The sequence below is a fragment of the Hydractinia symbiolongicarpus genome, chromosome 7, assembly GCF_029227915.1.
Source record: "Hydractinia symbiolongicarpus strain clone_291-10 chromosome 7, HSymV2.1, whole genome shotgun sequence".
In the NCBI taxonomy this organism is placed as follows: domain Eukaryota; kingdom Metazoa; phylum Cnidaria; class Hydrozoa; order Anthoathecata; family Hydractiniidae; genus Hydractinia; species Hydractinia symbiolongicarpus.
The window spans coordinates 17,210,221-17,229,434 of NC_079881.1; the positions used below are offsets into that span (position 1 = coordinate 17,210,221).

The following is a 19,214-nucleotide window of genomic DNA, read 5'->3' on the forward strand; positions in this document are numbered from 1 at the left end:
ATCTTATCAGACACCATTTTACTTATAAAATGGCGTATTACTGATCTGTTTAGCAACATATAGGAATCATAAAAAGATGACAATATCCCGTCTATGGACACAAAATGTTTTATATAAAGGACGGGCGAACCCGTAGATTTACCACAGGTTTTAAAAAAACACAACCTCTTGTATATTTCGACAACAACTAGCACTGCATGCTACAGAAGATTATTTATATCCGCAATTAATTGGACGACAACTTCGGCCGCATCAAAGTGGTATAGTTTGACGAGTGTTTCTGAAGGTATTCCGTTATTTAAGTGGGTGAACAGGTAAGTAGGAAAGTCGCACACACGCACAAAGTTTGAAAGCAAAAATAATACGTCATTACCTGCACATCCGACAGCTAAAAGATTTCCAGTCGGTGATAAATCCATACTTAGTACCCAGTCTGTCAGTCCTATGGTCTTTATCACCTGGAAATTAATACAGAAGCGATTAGCATAAAGTGATCAGTTTATAAGACTTTTTTTGCATTGTTGCTCACCTACAGAAACTTGTATTTACTCATCACCTTTCCTTCTTTTTGATATAACATACTTGATTGTTTGCATATTTTTAAATCTTTATTCTTTTTATTATTTTTTAAAAATATTTACTTTATTTCATTACTTTTCCCATCTACTATACTTATAAGAAAACAAATTCTCGCAGCGAATTTAATATCGTGGATAGCAAAGAGTTGGTATAATCAGTTTGATAGATTGCGGTATAATTTTTATCTCTATCCCTACTAACGGTTCTGTTCAAGTAATTTTTGACTAAAAACGAAAAATGGTGATAATTACAGTAAGGCCCAAAAAATGCAAGATGATTTGAAACAATTCCGGGATTTCAATTTTGTGGAAGGTCAATTTTGTAAACAAGTGGTCAGTTTGATCATTTCTGCATTAATTTAATTTCTCGCAAAATCTACGAAAGCCGTTAAATTTAGTTCCTGCAAAAATTGGTTCCCTTAAAGAAAAAAAAAGATGGGGCATGTCACAATAACTAATACTATTAATTTTCAACCATACCTTTTGCTGTGATAAGCTGTAAAAAGAGACTTCTTTAGCTAATGCGTATCCAGTATAGATAAGTACATCTGCATCAAGCGGATTGAAGTCTGCCAACGTTGGGAAGGTAACATCTCTCTTTGACTACAATAGATTAGATATCAAACAGACGCTTGTCATTAAATAGCTAAAAGGAAATTCAATGTGGAAAATTATTGAGATTTGGAGTAAAAAAGATTGAGATTCTATTGGCACCAATTTTGTTATTGCGTTATTAGCTGAAATGTGATGACATTACGCTGAAATGGGACTTTAGGTAGATGGAAAAACTAAAGCTAATTATATTTGTTAAAAGGTGTTAAAATGTTATCCGAACAGGCTTCTAAAATTATATGATAGTGAACAGAAGCTTATCATTTTTGAATTGCGTTATTTTTACGTATTGATTTCACATGTCTGTGAATAACGGATTCGTTATTTCCAGGAATGAACACAACACAGTTTTTAGCTAAATATGCACAGCATCACTTACTGATATATCTCCTGAAAGAATCTCCTACCTCGTTGTAATTTGTACCTGCAAACGTTATCCAATCGGTGAGCTCACACAAATCTTTCGACCAATCAGCTTGCCACACACTGATACGACGATCACCACTTGCAGCAAGCCACAGACAGGAGGAGGCGGACTACAAAGGATATCGGGAGATAAATTTATAATAAAATTGTTTGCAAAAGAAAAGGTTATTAAATTTAAGTTGACGAATACCTTAATTTACAAAATTTTCGGGGACATCTAAGCAGAGCCTCTGCGCACCATTTGGTCGCGCAAAAATGCCGGATTGGATGTGCGCGAAATATTGTTCTTGAGAAGGTGTTGGAAAATAAGTTTGCGTTGAATTGGAAAAAAGCGAATAACAAGATTTACATTACAGCAACACTTTTTACACAAAATTAATCGAATGTGACGTTTAAAATTAATTTTTTGTTGAATTTAGTAAAATATTGAAAAAATTTAAGTGCGAAAAAAAAGATTGCATGTAAAGATAAATTCGCAAAACAATCATTTTGTTCTGCAATTTATTCACTGATGGTAAAAGAAACCTTTCTCGCAATAAATTAACACCTGATTACATGTGAAAGATAAATTTGCAAACAATCATTTTGTTCTGCAATTTATTCACTGATGGTAAAAGAAACCTTTCTCGCAATAAATTAACACCTGATTACATGTGAAAGATAAATTCGCAAACAATCATTTTGTTCTGCAATTTATTCACTGATGATAAAACAAACCTTTCTCGCAATAAATTAACACCTGATTACATGTGAAAGATAAATTTGCAAACAATCATTTTGTTCTGCAATTTATTCACTGATGGTAAAAGAAACCTTTCTCGCAACAAATTAACACCTGATTACATGTGAAAGATAAATTTGCAAACAATCATTTTGTTCTGCAATTTATTCACTGATGGTAAAAGAAACCTTTCTCGCAATAAATTAACATCTGATTACATGTGAAAGATAAATTTGCAAACAACAATCATTTTGTTCTGCAATTTATTCACTGATGATAAAACAAACCTTTCTCGCAATAAATTAACATCTGATTACATGTGAAAGATAAATTTGCAAACAATCATTTTGTTCTGCAATTTATTCACTGATGGTAAAAGAAACCTTTCTCGCAATAAATTAACACCTGATTACATGTGAAAGATAAATTCGCAAACAATCATTTTGTTCTGCAATTTATTCACTGATGGTAAAAGAAACCTTTCTCGCAATAAATTAACACCTGATTACATGTGAAAGATAAATTCGCAAACAATCATTTTGTTCTGCAATTTATTCACTGATGGTAAAAGAAACCTTTCTCGCAATAAATTAACACCTGATTACATGTGAAAGATAAATTTGCAAACAATCATTTTGTTCTGCAATTTATTCACTGATGGTAAAAGAAACCTTTCTCGCAATAAATTAACACCTGATTACATGTGAAAGATAAATTCGCAAACAATCATTTTGTTCTGTAATTTATTCACTGATGGTCAAATGAATTAACACTGATCACAATAAAGTAACACCGATACACTCAAATTTAATCGTCATTTAATCAATCACTCGAAATGACACCAAAATGTCACTAGTATCGTATTGCTAGAATGTGTAGGAATCGGTTACGCCTTAAATAAATACCGCACTAGAAAGACATCGTAAAAAGTGTACCTACATTGTAACTTCTTTGTCTTCGTATACAGCATACAGAAGCTCCACGATGGTCATTTATAACGCACATGGTCATACCAGTTGATAAACTGCTGACGACCACGACACCTTTGTGACTCCCACTTAAAACAACTCGACCTGGAAGACAGAATTGTGACTTTAGTGTTGAATGTGTTAATTACAGGGTAACAGTAACACGACAATCGTGGTAAAGGATGATTTTCACGAAGCGAATAGGGTAGCAAAATGTTTCTGAGCATACGCAGTTTTACTTTTTTTGATTTTGCTAAAAAAACTTTGCTTTGCTGAAAAGTAGAAACAGTTCGTATTTTTTAGCAGCGAAATATTTTGCCGTACACATTCAGCCAATCAAAACGCAAAACTTAGTGTTTATTCTTAGAAAAGTCGTTACTAAAAAGAACTTAAAAATAACTGACTTGTTTTTAGTACCCAGAAGATATTATTTCGGACCTAATTCGCCGCCCATTCACAATTCGCTTCGTGAAAATCCCTCTTAACATACACACGCCGCTCAAACCCAATGATTTATATCCCGATCAGCCCAGTCTAAAAATGTTTGAACTTTATGTGACATATTGCAACAAAAATAGTTTGTTTCATATAATGTTTTGTTTATCTTAACGCACAAAAATGTCAGAAATGGATACAATTGTAGACGTTACTACTGTGATTAAAAATCAAATAAAAATACACAATAAAATTAATCTACCGTCAGCCGAGCACAAGATCGCTGTTACACTCGACGAATGCGGTTTCATCTTCAACAGCATTTCCATGCGTCCAAAATCAAACATTCGCACTGTACCGTCCTGATAGCCTGCAACACACTGAGATGGGTGTTCTGCATGTGGTTTCGCTGGATGCAACATCTGGTTGAACATGTTTTGATGTGTATTAGCGGATTCATCTTTTGGTAGGGATCGAAAAGCCACGCAGTTACATGCCTAAACACCATAACCACACTATAATCGTTGATGAAACGCCATAAAAATAATACTTCATCGGTCATAATGTATTAGTCTTTCCTTATAAATTCATATGGAGTAATGAAGTTTATATGAATCGAGCTAACCTTTTTTGTGCAACCCAAGACAACTTTAAACATTAAACACCGAATAAGGATAACTCTAGCAGACGTTTTATTACTTTTATTAAAATGAAAAAAATATTTTGAAAAAGCGCATTACTCTCTTGTTCCTTCTGGTCCTCGCCTCATCTTCCTAATTCTCAGCCATTTAAGTTTTCGAGTAATAAAAAAACAACTAGACTCTTGTTGCCCGACCAATCAAGTCATCATAAAACAATTTTTTTTAAGAGATTTTGACAAAAAGAACTTGTACTAAACAATTGTGTAGCTGAGGTTGTTTACAAACACAAGATGCGATTTGGCTACACACGAACCTGTCCAATCACAAGAAATTGAGCACACTGTTCCCTAGTCTCCAGGCTCCATAAACGCAAGCCACCATCATAACTGCTCGTCGCGAAGTATTTTTCATTGCCACCACAAAATGCAACATTTAAAATCTGAAAATAGCAACAAATATACCGGTATATAAACGATAATGAAACTGGGAAACAGATAGAATTACAAAATGGCATAGCTAAAAGGAAAGGACAAAATTGAAAGAGCACATTAAAAGCAATACGTGACGTAAAAAGACGGGGGTACTGTAGGGGACAAGCAGGATGACTGACTTACGTTTTGGTGATGTCCACTAACAATTCCCACATCAGAAACGTCATCCCAACTAATGTAATATATCGTACCGTTTGAAGTACCAACCACTCCCTACAAATACAATAAGTTTTTGACACTATAAAACCACAAGACGTCATCGATACTTGAAATATTGAAGATGAAATTTGGTTTGCATCCACGTTGTGTATACCTGGATTATATTTGTGCCACACTGTGCTTTTCCAGCTTTTCTTGTATTTTGACTTTCTTTATTCATACAGTACAATTACTTAAAGTAGAACTAATGAAACCTTTTCTATCGCGTTTGACCAAACTCACTGAATGGAAACCAAAACCTGGATACGTGACCCATTTACAAAAATGCTGCAAGACATCAAAATATATTTAAAATATTTTTACTTTCTGATGCAGTTGGTTCACGTTAAATTAAACTTGGAAAGAAAGGACATATTTTCGCTATTAAATTACCATTAGTTTCAATCCTTTTGACTGTAATTTCAGAACATTCCATCTTTCAAGAGTAAATAAAAGGGATACCTACCATCTCTATTGTATCGTCGAATACACCACCAGTGATAGCTGAATCTAGCTTCCTCTTAAATTGCAAAACTAAACCGTTTTGTTCGAAGTCCCTAAAAAGTGAAGACGTCCTGAATTATGCCTTTCCTTAAACGACGATGTGTTATAATAGTATTATAAAATTTATGTATTCTTTAATATTTGCGAAAATTTCTTTCCGTGAATTTTTCGGACAATAAATTATCCCAAATTGACTTCGAGGTTTTCGGTTTTAGTGAATGTTTTTTTGTGTTACTTTATTTCTAGCCTTAAAAAGTCACTTTACTCGTCTCACTATAGAGCAAATAAAAATATTATTATAATCTAATTGAAAATCTTGCAATAAAACAAACAATCAACCATGTGCGCATGGGCATGCGCGAACTAGCAAAATCATTAAATTCACCTTAACGTATCATTTTCATTGATCTTTTCGATTCCACTGATTGACCACAAGCATAGCTGTTTGGAACAGCTTCCTGTAACTAGCTTGCCAAACCTTGCCACAAGTAGATCTAACACACAAGAAAGAGTTTAGAATTTCAACTGAGGCTACAAAAAAAAGTTAAAGTATAAATCCAACAAAAACTTTACCAAAAACTTGCGGTTAGAAACGCTTATTTTATTAAAAAGAAATAGTGCAGTATTCGCTATTCCAAAAACGCGTACATTATTATAACAACAAAAGCGCCACCCGATTCAATAAGTTCTCAGATGTAATTCAAAATTTTGTGCCAATGTACTGCTGAGAGCGCAACAATTTATAAAATGTATTTTATTTAAATTCTCCAGGTGTAGATAAATATCAGGCGCTAAAAGTCATTCCTCTGGATTTTACAATGAAACGGACATAGCGTGTAGACAGGTTTTTACCTATTTCTTCGTTATCCGCTTGCCAGTGCATGAAACAACTTTTGTTGTGAACATTCCACGCACATACGACACCCTTTGACGTAGCTGTGAACAACAAGTTACGATCGGCGTAACAAACAGCAGTTACATCGTTACTATCATCTCTAAAGATCTCTGAAGGCAATTCCCCTTTCGTCATCTAAAGGAAAAGTTTAATTTAAGTTTTATCATTGACAAGAAAATCGGACAAATCTTTAACAGTTCAGAATCTATCTGGAGGTTGTGAATCCTGATTTAAACAGTTTAGAATCTGTCTACATAATTTAATCACTGATTTAAAAAATTTAAAATCTGTCTACATAACTTAATCCCAGATTTGAACAGTTCAGAATCTAATTTGAACAGTTTAGAAACTGTCTACATAATTTAATCCCTGATTTAAACGGCTAAGAATCTGTCTACAGAGTGTAATCCCTGATTCGAACAGTTTAGAATCTGTCCACTTAATTTAATCCCTGATTTAAACAGTTCAGAATCTGTCTACATAATTTAATCCCTGATTTAAACGGCTAAGAAACTGTCTACATAATTTAATCCCTGATTTAAACGGCTAAGAATCTGTCTACATAATTTAATCCCTGATTTAAATGGCTAAGAATCTGTCTACATAATTTAATCCCTGATTTAACAAATTTAAAATCTGTCTACGAAATTTAATCACTAATTTGAACAGTTCAGAATCTGTCTACAGAATTTAATCACTAATTTGAACAGTTTAGAAACTGTCTACATAATTTAATTCCTGATTTAAACGGCTAAGAACCTGTCTACATAATTTAATCCCTGATTTAAATGGCTAAGAATCTGTCTACATAATTTAATCCCTGATTTAAACGGCTAAGAACCTGTCTACATAATTTAATCCCTGATTTAAACGGCTAAGAACCTGTCTACATAATTTAATCCCTGATTTAAACAGTTCAAAATCTGTCTACATAATTTCAAACTTTCAAACGAAAAGGAGAGCCTTTGACTGCGTAGCAAAAAAAAATAAAAAGCGATTCCTGATATAACAAATTCGGATGACCAAGCAGCAAATTACTTAGAATCGAATGTACACGCAAAAATTTGCAGTATAAGTCGCGAATACTAATCGTTCATTGGCGAAGTATCTTTATTACACAACGTGGTTTGAAGCACTTGCATGTTTACACACTTGTTAGTCTAGTAAACAAAGTAATTAAACAATCGATACCTGAAGTATTTCACCGTCAGTTTGATCGTCTGTTACATGCCAGAACAAGACACTGCGATTTCTACCAACAGTAACCAGTTCGTTTGCACTATACGGGTGCCAGTGTACAGCATGCATCGGAAAATTCGTTGTAGCTTGCGCCAGTACGATATAGTCACGCGTACACCATACTACAAGTGAACATTCTTGATAGTTTCCAAGTGATACCAAGTATCGATCATCTCGAGAGAACTGCAGTGCCATAACACTGCAATGGTGGACGTTCAATACCTGATAAAGAACATAGTATTGAAAGCAACAAAGAACGTTTAGCAGTTACCAGCGGAGGTGACACAAATTTTGAGTTTAAAAGTGAGACTTTCGAGAACTTTCCTCTATTTTGGGGGGCACATAGTAAAACCTTGTTTGAAAAAATTATAATAAAAATAACTTGAGTTTTTTTACACTTGGCTATCTCTTAGGGATATTAAAGGAGCACTAACGAAATTTGTTGAAGAAGAAAATAATCGTTTTCCTCAAAAATACAAATAAAAATTCCCAATTCGCGCTGCAATAGACTACAGATAACTTTGCTTGCAGGAGACTAATTGTGCATTTCACTGACGCTTAGTAACGCTTCTCACCGTCGTCGTTGTCGTCGCATTGCTGTTGTTGTTTGTCGTCTGGATTTACATTTTTTCGTACGTCATTATTTTATACGACTATCGCATGACCTACCACATGTTGATTCCCCACGTGTTTTTAAACAACGGACGGAAAATTTAGTGAAAAAAGATATTGACTTGCAATTGATTTGACTTGAAAATTAAGAAAATTGAATTGTAAGGCTTTTTTTTCGTTTCCGCTTTAAAAATTTGAGAGAAAAAAATATACGAAGTTCCAGGCATACACTTTTGCGACTGTATACCATGTTTTTGCGAATTTCGCGAAAAAACTTTTAGGAACGAATATTTATTTTTTAGAGGGGGGGGGGGGACTTTAGCAATTAAAGAAATGGGACAAGCATAATAAAAAAATATTGATACATTTTTGTAAGCAATCTGAAAATAAAATAAAAAGCCAACCGCCCCTTTCTGTAACTTCTTCCCACTTTTTGTTACTTTAACCATAATTTAGACGTCCAGGAGAAAAAGATGAGGAAGCGAAAATTCTGAAATTTTTTACGTTGCCAGAGATTAGAGATGAGTGTGCTTATTTGGTAAGGAAAAAAAGTAGAAAGAAACTTTTACGTGTCAAGAACTATCTGTAATTTTCGTCATTAAATTAAAATTGTGGTACAGAATAAGTAAATTCTTTCGGTCAAAGAAAAAATCGCAGACCTTTTGACAACTTCCATGCCGAACACTCCACACACAAATCTCTCCATAATTCGTAGCAGCATTCAAACTACCACCTGTTGCAACAACTTGTCCATCGTTTTGTAACGCAAGTGTGGAGATTTCTTCAGTATGCTTATGTAACAGACACTGTTTGCCACTGTTAAGATCTTCAATGATTAAAACACATCCACATGTGTACATAAACAATCCTGTAAATAGGTATTTCGGTGTACATAACCAATCCTACAATTGGTACTTTTATTTTAGTGTTGTTCAAAGTTCAAAGTTGCAGGTAAGGTTGTAAAGTTGTAATGCAGAGAAATGAAACAGAACTTAAAGATAAAAAAGACTATTACATCACTTAAAAGTACAAAAAAGTTTAAATTTTATGAAACTTGAAAATTATGCCTAATTTCCGCTTTTGGAGCAGAATCTTTTTTCACGTTTTTTGGTAAAATAACAAAAATTTGGCGGACAAAATCTCTGGTTTTGTAATTATCCGCTTTGAAGAGGTTCCACTGTATCAAAAAACTTAAAATGCCAGAGCAGGCAAATAGAAAAGAAACACAAACTAAACAACCGAATATACCTGTTTCTGGATGCCACAAGATGTTACTTCTTGCATTACCATTACAACCAATAAACGAGTTAAGTTTTAACCCAGCTTGATGTGCTGGTGCTGCATAGCATTTAGCTGCTAATTTAGAAGTGTTAGGTCGGGGCTTAAAATGCGCATGTACAGTGGGCGCTGCATGATGGGTAACGGGTGGCATAGTGGTTGCAGTTGAAGTTGGTTGTTCAACCGAAGGTGTTATTTCGTCGTCATCACTTGTCTAAAATAGAGATTAAAAAGCTAAAGAAGCTTGAGTAAAATGCAAAACAATAAACTATTCTTAAGGGAAATATCCTTAACATCCTCTGTACTATCTACTTAGGCAGGCAGCCAATAAAATAATACTTCATATTTAAAATTGATGACTTCATTATTACTAAGTGGATTAGAGATGGGTTGCAATAACGGTAAAAACGTGTTTAATGAAAAGGTGGCAAAAAAGTTGTCCAGACTGCTGCAAAATCTTTTTTTTTGACATTTTAAAAGTTGGAAATGATCACCTATATATTTGAAACGCAACGTTTGAATTCGAAAAATTGGATTTGACAAATTGAATCGTGTATCGCTCTTTAACTTTACATTTGTTAAAAAAATATTAGCGAAGAACTACGTTTAAAAAAAAAGTATTTACTATTTCGTGAACAGTATTATTTTTAGCTCTCTCCACAGCGAAATCTATTTCATCATCAGATGTAGGGAAGGCCTCTACATCCTCCTCGTCATCATTAACACTATCATCTTGTATGTTGATGACACTTATGTCAAGATCTTGTGGACGTGGAAGAGGTGGTGGTTCACGAGGCTTTAGTGAGCCATACAATTTCTCACATGGTAAGGAACAGCAATCTAGAACGACATACAGGGCAGTTCGAGTTCGTGGTAGTAGGCTGTTATCAGCACAAACAAAATAAACAGAAAAAAAAACAGGAAGGCAAAAAAACAACACCAAGGTCAGGAGGAAATAGTAGTAACATTGGAATTATGTACAAAGTTTAATAGGGGCAAGAGTCCGTAAATTACGCAATTACGTAAATTACTTTGATTTGATTCTTCGAAAGAAATGCGATTGATTGTTTTTACTATAACTTTTGAGCTGAATAAGCCTATTTCAATATCCATTTCCATTCTGCAAAATACACAGCCAAAATAAAAAAATAACATGAAAACGATGTTTGTTTATACAAAGTTTATCTAGGTTCACATGGACAAAAATTATTTTATTATCTGAGATTTTAAAAGAAGAAAATTTTGCGGTGGTGCTGTTTTTCAAAAATGTGCGAAATAATATTCCGCGAAATTATCATGTTTTATGCAAACTTCAAAAAAAATTTTTGCAAAAAATTCTTATTTAGTAAAACTGCATAATTTATGCTGTTTTACAAAAACGTAAAAAAGATTCAACAACGGCGAAAAAACATTCCGCAATATTATTAGGTTTTAGATTTAATCCCCTGCTAAATATAGTTTCTCTTAACCCTTAAGTAAAAGGAACTGAATGGCTTTTTTCATGATTATGCGTGAAAATTAAAAGTCTTTAGGTAGGTATTCAATGTTAAAAATGAAAAAAAATTCCCGTACTAAAATGATTTTAGGTGAGATTAAATTTTTGATCATTCGCGAAAATAAATTTCTACGAAATTGATCAACAGTAAAAATTAAATTTGCAAACTTCAAACCCGTCAAATACAGACAACACTGACAATTTTTACCTCAAAAACCAAAAATGCTATATCCAGTAGAGCTACTAATCCTAAAGTGTTTGTCACTGACAGAGTCTTAAAAGGTTTAAACCGAAAAATCGATTATGGTACTTCAACGCAATTCACGTTAAAGTATTAAGTGGAATAACAAATTAATATTTGACTCCTCGGGTACAGTTTTATGAAGAGGTAAGTCAAAATAAAATTAGTTTTTTTGCGAATCAAATTATTTACACACCATTTTTACAAAATAAAAATAGCAGTGAAAGTAGTTTCAAGTAAATAAAAGTTTTAGTACTAAGTCTTCAAAACAATTTTGTCGTCTATCTAAACCCAATTTTGAAATGCCAAACTAAAACTCCTGAGCGTCTAACATGTTTAGTAAACACAGACCCTTTCTAATGGTCTCCTACAGAATAATTGTTGGACCAGCTGTGGAGTTCTGCTGGGGCAACTACAGAGTTTTTAATTTTTTTGAAAAAAAACCCCGAAATAACCCGTAAAACTAAGATGAAAACTGCTGCTAACCTGTGTCTTTTGAAATTTCATTTTTCCGAAGGCTACAAAATAAAATTTGGAATAATTTTAAACTTAAATTTCTAATCACTCACATTGCCATCAACAGTTAATCATATTAAGTAACAATGAAATCAAAACGATTAAAATAAAAGTATAAGTAAAAATTAAAACTTGAAAAAAAATAGATACAAAAAAGGCTATATAGTTAGTGTGTAGTGGTTTTAAAAAAACAATTAGAATATATTGATGACTGAAATCCAAATGTTAATAACTAAAATACTCAATGAAGTCCTTGGGCTGACTTGGGGAGGGGAGAGACTATCACAAAAGGGGCTTAACAAAAATGGAAATTTGGCAGCCAACCATTCAAAAATATTTCAATATTCCTAAAAAAAGATATTGGCAGTATATTGAAAGGAAAATTTAATGAATTTTATAAATTATTATAGTATAATATGTATATAGTTTTTATTACCTTGTGTTTTCATAACTCAAGAAATCCCACAAAAATAAAGTATCACCACACGACAAAAGATACTCATCATTTGATGAAAATTGCAATTTGGATATTGGATTACAATGTCCTATAAATACCTAAAAATAACATATATCAGTTACTGAAAACATCCGTCACTGACAATGTCTCTCTATCACATTCCAGACATAAGTTTAAATTTCAAAATTCCAAACACACTTTGACAAGGGAACATCATAAATTTACGAGTGTGGACCTGAAAGGCATAATAACAACATAATATAATTCTTAGAGTACATCCTAAGCAGGAGTTTAGATATTCTTTCTATGCAAAATTACAAAAAAGGCAAAGGGATTCTAATATAGCATTTGCAGTTGCCATATTGGCCAGCTAGTCTAACCTTACTAGCAGCTAGTCTTATGTTATCATGAAACAAATCTTCAAGTATACCTGGTGATTCACATCCTTCTCTAAGTGATAATCCCACACTTTGATGCAGTTATCACCTGCAGTTGCAATGTATTTTCCATTTTCACTGCAACAAAAACTGCTTACACCACCTTCGTGAACTTTTGAAGACTAATAAAAATAAATTGAAACACAGTTATATAATCTCCTGTATATACCACAAATGAAACGTCATAATACCATTTAGTGAGGCAGGTGATGTTACCCAAACGAAAAGAAAGAAAGCAAAATTGGTATATGAAACAGGTTCTGCAGAAAAAAAGTTGGCAAAATATAAATAGCGAGTAATTTCGCACAGAATGCCAAAAAGAAGTAAAAAACATTATGTTGTCCTATTAACATCATTCAAATTCGTAAATAAGATCTTGCAAAAAAAAAAATAAATAAATAAGAAAGTAACTATGCATTTAAAGCCCTGCTGTTTATATAAATAAACAAAAAACAACTTGCATCGACCATAGAAGTGCTTTCTTAAATAAAGTAAAAAGAGCACCTCGGAAAGTAACTGCCCAGTTGTACATTCAAACTTTAACAGTCGCGAGTTTGATGTCACAACAAGTAGCTGTCCAATGGAAGCTGGAGAGAACAGTACACCAATTGCTTCATCAATAATAAACTTTGAATGACTGGTCATTGTTGTCACATCAATATGCAGTAACTAAAAAAAATTCTACTCATAACAAATACATAGATGCATGTATAGATTGACCATTATGTGATACATCAGACCAATACGGTTGTCGACCCAATTGATAAAAATGTGCCGAAAATTAGAACTAATTTTAATTTTAGGCCAACAAAAATTTGAGCCACAAAATAATTTAGGCCTGTTAGATTCTTCCAAAAATCAATTTCATCAGAAAGCGAGAAATGAAATTGTAAACTTGGTTCACTAAAATTTAAAAATTGCCCAATTATTTAACGGTCCAAGTGACCAGATTTTATGAATCACAAAAATTAGGGCTAAAAATTTTTCCTAACAAAGTTTGGGCTAATAAGGTAAATACAGTTTCATTAAACAAAAAATATTCACCTGGTCTAAAGACCTTGCTGCAAAAACAGTTACAACAAATTCCGATGGTCCAATAACAGCTAATTTCTGTCCACTGTCATCCAGAGTCATAGCATTTGATGAAATTGTAGTCTGTCTTGCTATTGAGTTTGGCAAACAACGAAGAACTTCATAATTGTTGCTTAAATTCAGTGTCCTGTGCATTATCAGGGTTCCATCTCTACTTGCAGAATAAAAAAGCTCACCACTTTTGTTAAACAGTATTGAATGCACTTCTTCACAGTGCTCTTTTAGTTCAAACATTAAGGAAGTTGTTGACAAACTGAATAAGCGGATACTACCATTTTTAAAACCACATGCAAATTCAGCTTTGCATGGATGGCAACATACGGAAGTCGGCTTCTCGTTTTCAGCCTGAAAATCGTAAATTTGTGCCATATTCCATTGGCTCCATAACTTGATGCTGCCGTCTTCTGAAATGGTTGCAACATGATTATGTATCATCTCAAATGAGAAGGATGATATAGATGCATTGTGAGATCGAGTTATTGTTGAATATGATTTTTGAGCTATGTCCAAGATACCAAGGCTGCCCTATTGTAAAGGTCATTAAATACCATTAAAAACAATTTCTGTTTTATTAAAATAATTATCTCCGTTAATGACTGACATGTTGGTTATATGGTAGCTGAATCGTCCTTTATACTGCATAGGAGTCAAAATATATACAAGAAAGATAAAGACAAACACAATAAGAAGATTTTACATACAGAACTAGTTCCAGCCAAAACCTTATCTCCAGTTATTGAAATTTTCACCATTGAGAGTGAGCCGTCGTGTTCTGAAAAAAATTTAGCAAGAAAAAGCTTACATTGATAAATAATTCTATTAATGTGCAATTCAAAGGTCAACTTACCAGCTTCTAATAAAACTGATTTGAAATTCGTAGACCACAATTGCAAGACACCGTCATTGGAACCTACTGCAACAAAATTCGGGGAAAAGGATATTGTATTTAAGCCAACATTCTTTTCAAGATCAGAGTGTTTGTTGTCAAATAATTTATAAATGTTCACAACTTTCAGTGATTTGTAGTTGACTTCATAAACAGATCCAGTGTTGGTGGTAAAGAAGCTGAAAATGAAAAAAAGTAAAGGAACAAATGCAATGTATTTAAAGTGTCCATCTAAAGTCAAGATAAATTTTCCCACTAATTTCTTAGCCTGGCTATTTTGACATTTTATCTCCAATATACAGCAGAACACTCCACTGTTGGAGCTGAAAATAGAGGTAGAGAGAACACTGAGTAAACCCGTTCACATTCTCTATGCATCAAATGATGTTTGAGGTAGGTTTAAGAATTGACCAAATAATAATCATTTTTAAACAAATAGCAGCAAAATCATTGTCAGCCACATCTTTACAAACGTTTAAAACCACGTAACACAAGTACCATACTTGACTAGGACCTGGGGCTTATTTTTCAAAACAATTGCAAGGGTTGGGCTTTTCAGAAGGTGCAATATAAAAAGATGGCTTAAAGGGAACCCGAGGTATAAAATGATGTTGGGATTATCTTATAAAGCTTAAAAAGTTGGTAAACAAGTCTTTTTGAATTTTTTAAAAACCTCTTTTCGTTCTCAAATTCTGTGAGTAAACATATAGGGCTTATACAAGCTTACCCACAAAATTTGATTGCAAACCAAGTTGCAGTTCCCAAGTTATTGAGTCGTCAGCAAAAAAATAAGAGGCCTGGGACGAGCAAACGAGTGTCATTTTGGCAAAAAAATTTATGTTAATCAATTAACCTTTATAATATCTATGCATTGATAAAGTTTGAATGCACACCCTTTAACAGGTCTAACATTACTGATGAAAGAAAATGTCTAAATTTGCTTTGAAATATGACATCATAATTCATACAGCATAATTAAATCTGAAATTCTTTAAATGTGAATATCTTGAGAATGAAAAGAGCTTTTTTAAAAATTTAAAGACTTGTTAGCTAACCTTTTAGGCTCAATAATATTAGCCCAACAACATTTTATACCTAGGGTTCCCTTCAATAAATTTGCAACAAGTCAGAATATTTTAAAAAAACAAACAATAGAATTTGTTTAAATAGGAAGGGTAAACTGAACGCAAAATTACACAAACGATAATATCTTGATAAGAACAGTTGCAAATTTTGCTCTATTGATTGTACCTCCGCGACGGAGGTACAATCAATAGAGCAAAATTTATTAATGGTCCCTATTCCCTGAGTGTATCTTACATCATTTTTATCCAGGAAAACAAAAACTTATCTGATCAGAGTAAATAGAATCAAAAAAAACAAAAACATTAAGGTTGTCTATTTTGAGAAGCCATGTCTCTTTAAACAAAGCGTGTTTAAAATATGGTGATCTAAAAATTGTTAATTTGAATAGACCATGAAAAAATGTTGTTGAAAACATGCTAAAGATACCAAAAAAATGTTGAAAAACTCTGCAGCAGAATCAACTTGAGAATCAACTATAGCATTCTGCAATGCTGCCATAATTGCCACTGTTATTAAGGCAACAGCTAAAAAGTTAGGGGTATAAAAAAATATGATAACAATATTCTGGTTGTTATACACAGTGCCGTTTCCTAAAAACTTTCAACAGTGTCTTAAGGTTTTCAGAATTTTATACATCTCTAAATTTTATAACGGAGATACTAATGACAACGAACTCCTTGATTACGCACACAGATACTGACAAATGTGCCTGAAGGTTTCCCTAAATGCACACTAATACTAATAACGCCAGATTTCATTACGTACACTGATATATTTGTTTTATCTTTAACCAGACGAGTAGTTCCTGCAATTGTAAAATCCGTAAAACAAACATTGCCAAGATGATGCCAGTCAACTGGACATGATCGTAGACTGTTTGATTTGATTTTCCAAACTCTGATGTTATGATTTCCACATGATATCAATCTAAAAGAGCATGATGTTTACAATTATATAAAATAAAACTTGGTTGTAGTATTGCTGTTATTGTAGGTTTGCTTCTTGCAAAACTGGAACTTAGTAACTTTATGCATCAATGCTCGAAGTCTGTGGAGTGAGAGTTTTATTCTACAAAAAATAGTGTTTGTAATGATACCAAATATCTTTACCTTGTGTCATCGAATGAAGTAAATTTCATACAGCAAATATTATTAATATTAAGCTCAGTGTGAGCTTTTCCAATTAAGACAACTTTTCCTCCTCTTGAAGCTATTGATGTGTCCCACACAGTAACAACCTAAGAAATAGAAACCACATATACAAAATGCACTAATTCAAAATAAATCAATGTCTATATAATTTCCTGTTTAATTTAAAATTGCTGATATAATATGTTATGTGTCTGCCTGCTTTGTTAACATGTTAGCATTTGCGTCGGCATTCCCCCAAAGTTTTGACTGGAAATTAAAAAATGCTATTTTGTATGTGCGCAAAAATTTAGCCATCCCTGACAAATACATTTGCAAATTGTAGTTTAAGAACAGTAGAACTTTAAGCTGATATAAATTTTCTATGCTTTAAACAAAGTATAATACGTACTTGTTTCCTATTTCTGTCTTCACCTACTGCACATAACTTTTCAGCATTACAACAGAAACTAAAAAGCAAGTCACATGCGCATAAATAAACATTCTATCATGACTATCGCTTTTTCTTCTGATAGACCTATCAGTATCAATTATGGCAATCAATGTGATTAGAACTTCCATCATAATGTGCAATATTCCTGACATTGCTAGTTACCATGCCAACTGTGTTTTAAGTTTAAATAATGGCAGAAAAAATAATCACAGAAAAAGGTCACAAACGCAAAACCAAAGTGAACAACTAACTGTACTTGTAACAGAATTTTAATTAGCAATTATCAATAAATGTTATTATGGTAACATTACACAATATTTAAATTATATTTCCGGTTGCGTCTTTATTCGTACCAGACAGGATACTGTTTCTTACAAGAAATACTTTTGTATCCTGCTTTAACTGTTCAACAATTTGCTTTTCACAATAACTCGTATTACGTCTGTCAGATATTGTTGACGGTCAATATTCTACACTTTGTCCTCATAAACAGTTATTATAACAGTAACGATGAAGATTCCCTACCTCAGTAATGATACATTATTTAAATTCGTTTGGAATATGGTCAAACATTTCAGCGTCTTACTATCCCAAATTCTTATTATGGAGTCCTCACTGCACTGTGCTGAAGCCAACAAGGTATTATTCCTGGCACATTCAAGAGCAGAGATCTGAAAAGAAAAAGTCACATTCATACATCTGCTTGTAACAAAATATCGCATCTATTATTTATGCAATAATTTCTGATTACAAATTATATATTTGCGTAAAGGTCATTAGATTTGTATATATTAGGGAAATTTTATTTTATGTAAAACTTGCTCAACAAGACCAAAAGATTCGTTTATTTCCAAGATATATATAAATTTAAATAAAAAGATTTTCAGGTTGTTGTATAAATATTAGTTTATCAGTAACTTCCGACCTGTTAAAGAATATGAATTTAAACTTCAGTCATAGAACTTAGAGTAAAATTAAGCTAAAGTCTCAAGCTGAATTTCTGTTAATGAATCAATAACTTGGGACCTGCAAGTTATTTTGCTATATAAAGATATTCAGTTCACATAAAACAAACGACTAGTAGCCTCATGGTACAGCACTTACTTCCAGTGTGAAAAGGTAAGGCAATTCAGGAAGGCTAAATTCCTCCTTTTGGTTTAAGTGAAATTTGTTGAATAACAATTAATATTTCTGGGATACAATCATTACATTTTAATGTCATAGAGAAGAACTAAGAAAACCGATGTCAATAGAAAAAATTTAAATTTTACATTTGGTGCTTAATTGTGCAATGCTGAAATTGGCAAGGATACTCCAGGACCTCATTTGCCACAAAATCAGTGTCATAACAAGTAATGTAGTATCACCTTATTTGTGTGCCCAAATAGAAATTTTTGTTTCCCACTGGTAATGTCAAGTAAAATGATCACAGATTGACATGGATATATAATATGTTCTCCATCTTCCAACCATATCGCCTGTGATAACAAAACATTAAAAAATTATTATTTATAACAGAAACCACAATAATTTCTGAGGAAAATTAGTACAACTTGCCCCATTTTATAAGAAGTTGCAAAAAAAAAAATAGTTAACACTCCCCGTGCCATACAATCCCTATCTAAATTATAACATTAACATCATGGAAAGATGGGTTCTTTTACAACTTTCAGTTTTGAGTTAGCAGCAAGCGTACAAATTGGCCACATGCTTACAAACTGACCGCATGCTTACATGTTTGTAAGTAGCGCCACCAAAACCAACAACTTTTTTTAACGATAATATTGGATCAGGCTGTAACATCGTTCTCTAAAACAATATAAAA

General features: G+C 32.9%; 1 protein-coding gene across 3 annotated transcripts in view; it reads right to left on the bottom strand.

The window, feature by feature from the left end:
- LOC130648398 (WD repeat-containing protein 90-like) overlaps positions 1–19,214 on the bottom strand; it is a 33,803-nt gene that overhangs the window by 1,190 nt on the left and 13,399 nt on the right. For 2 of the 3 annotated variants that reach the window (XM_057454446.1, XM_057454444.1), the window contains 27 exons: positions 19,124–19,198; positions 18,757–18,867; positions 17,915–18,060; positions 17,348–17,405; positions 16,918–17,045; positions 16,574–16,735; positions 14,684–14,901; positions 14,538–14,608; positions 13,789–14,361; positions 13,249–13,413; positions 12,738–12,866; positions 12,287–12,405; positions 11,821–11,852; positions 10,224–10,438; positions 9,569–9,812; positions 8,980–9,188; positions 7,661–7,930; positions 6,427–6,604; positions 5,960–6,068; positions 5,537–5,627; positions 4,996–5,085; positions 4,695–4,820; positions 4,003–4,237; positions 3,277–3,410; positions 1,598–1,726; positions 1,059–1,181; positions 374–458 (listed from right to left, as the gene is read on the bottom strand). In XM_057454446.1, the coding sequence (XP_057310429.1) occupies positions 374–458; positions 1,059–1,181; positions 1,598–1,726; positions 3,277–3,410; positions 4,003–4,237; positions 4,695–4,820; positions 4,996–5,085; positions 5,537–5,627; positions 5,960–6,068; positions 6,427–6,604; positions 7,661–7,930; positions 8,980–9,188; positions 9,569–9,812; positions 10,224–10,438; positions 11,821–11,852; positions 12,287–12,405; positions 12,738–12,866; positions 13,249–13,413; positions 13,789–14,361; positions 14,538–14,608; positions 14,684–14,901; positions 16,574–16,735; positions 16,918–17,045; positions 17,348–17,405; positions 17,915–18,060; positions 18,757–18,867; positions 19,124–19,198 (4,225 nt within the window). The remainder of the gene's footprint in view (positions 1–373; positions 459–1,058; positions 1,182–1,597; positions 1,727–3,276; positions 3,411–4,002; positions 4,238–4,694; positions 4,821–4,995; positions 5,086–5,536; positions 5,628–5,959; positions 6,069–6,426; positions 6,605–7,660; positions 7,931–8,979; positions 9,189–9,568; positions 9,813–10,223; positions 10,439–11,820; positions 11,853–12,286; positions 12,406–12,737; positions 12,867–13,248; positions 13,414–13,788; positions 14,362–14,537; positions 14,609–14,683; positions 14,902–16,573; positions 16,736–16,917; positions 17,046–17,347; positions 17,406–17,914; positions 18,061–18,756; positions 18,868–19,123; positions 19,199–19,214) is intronic. The other variant, XM_057454445.1, reaches the window with a different exon arrangement.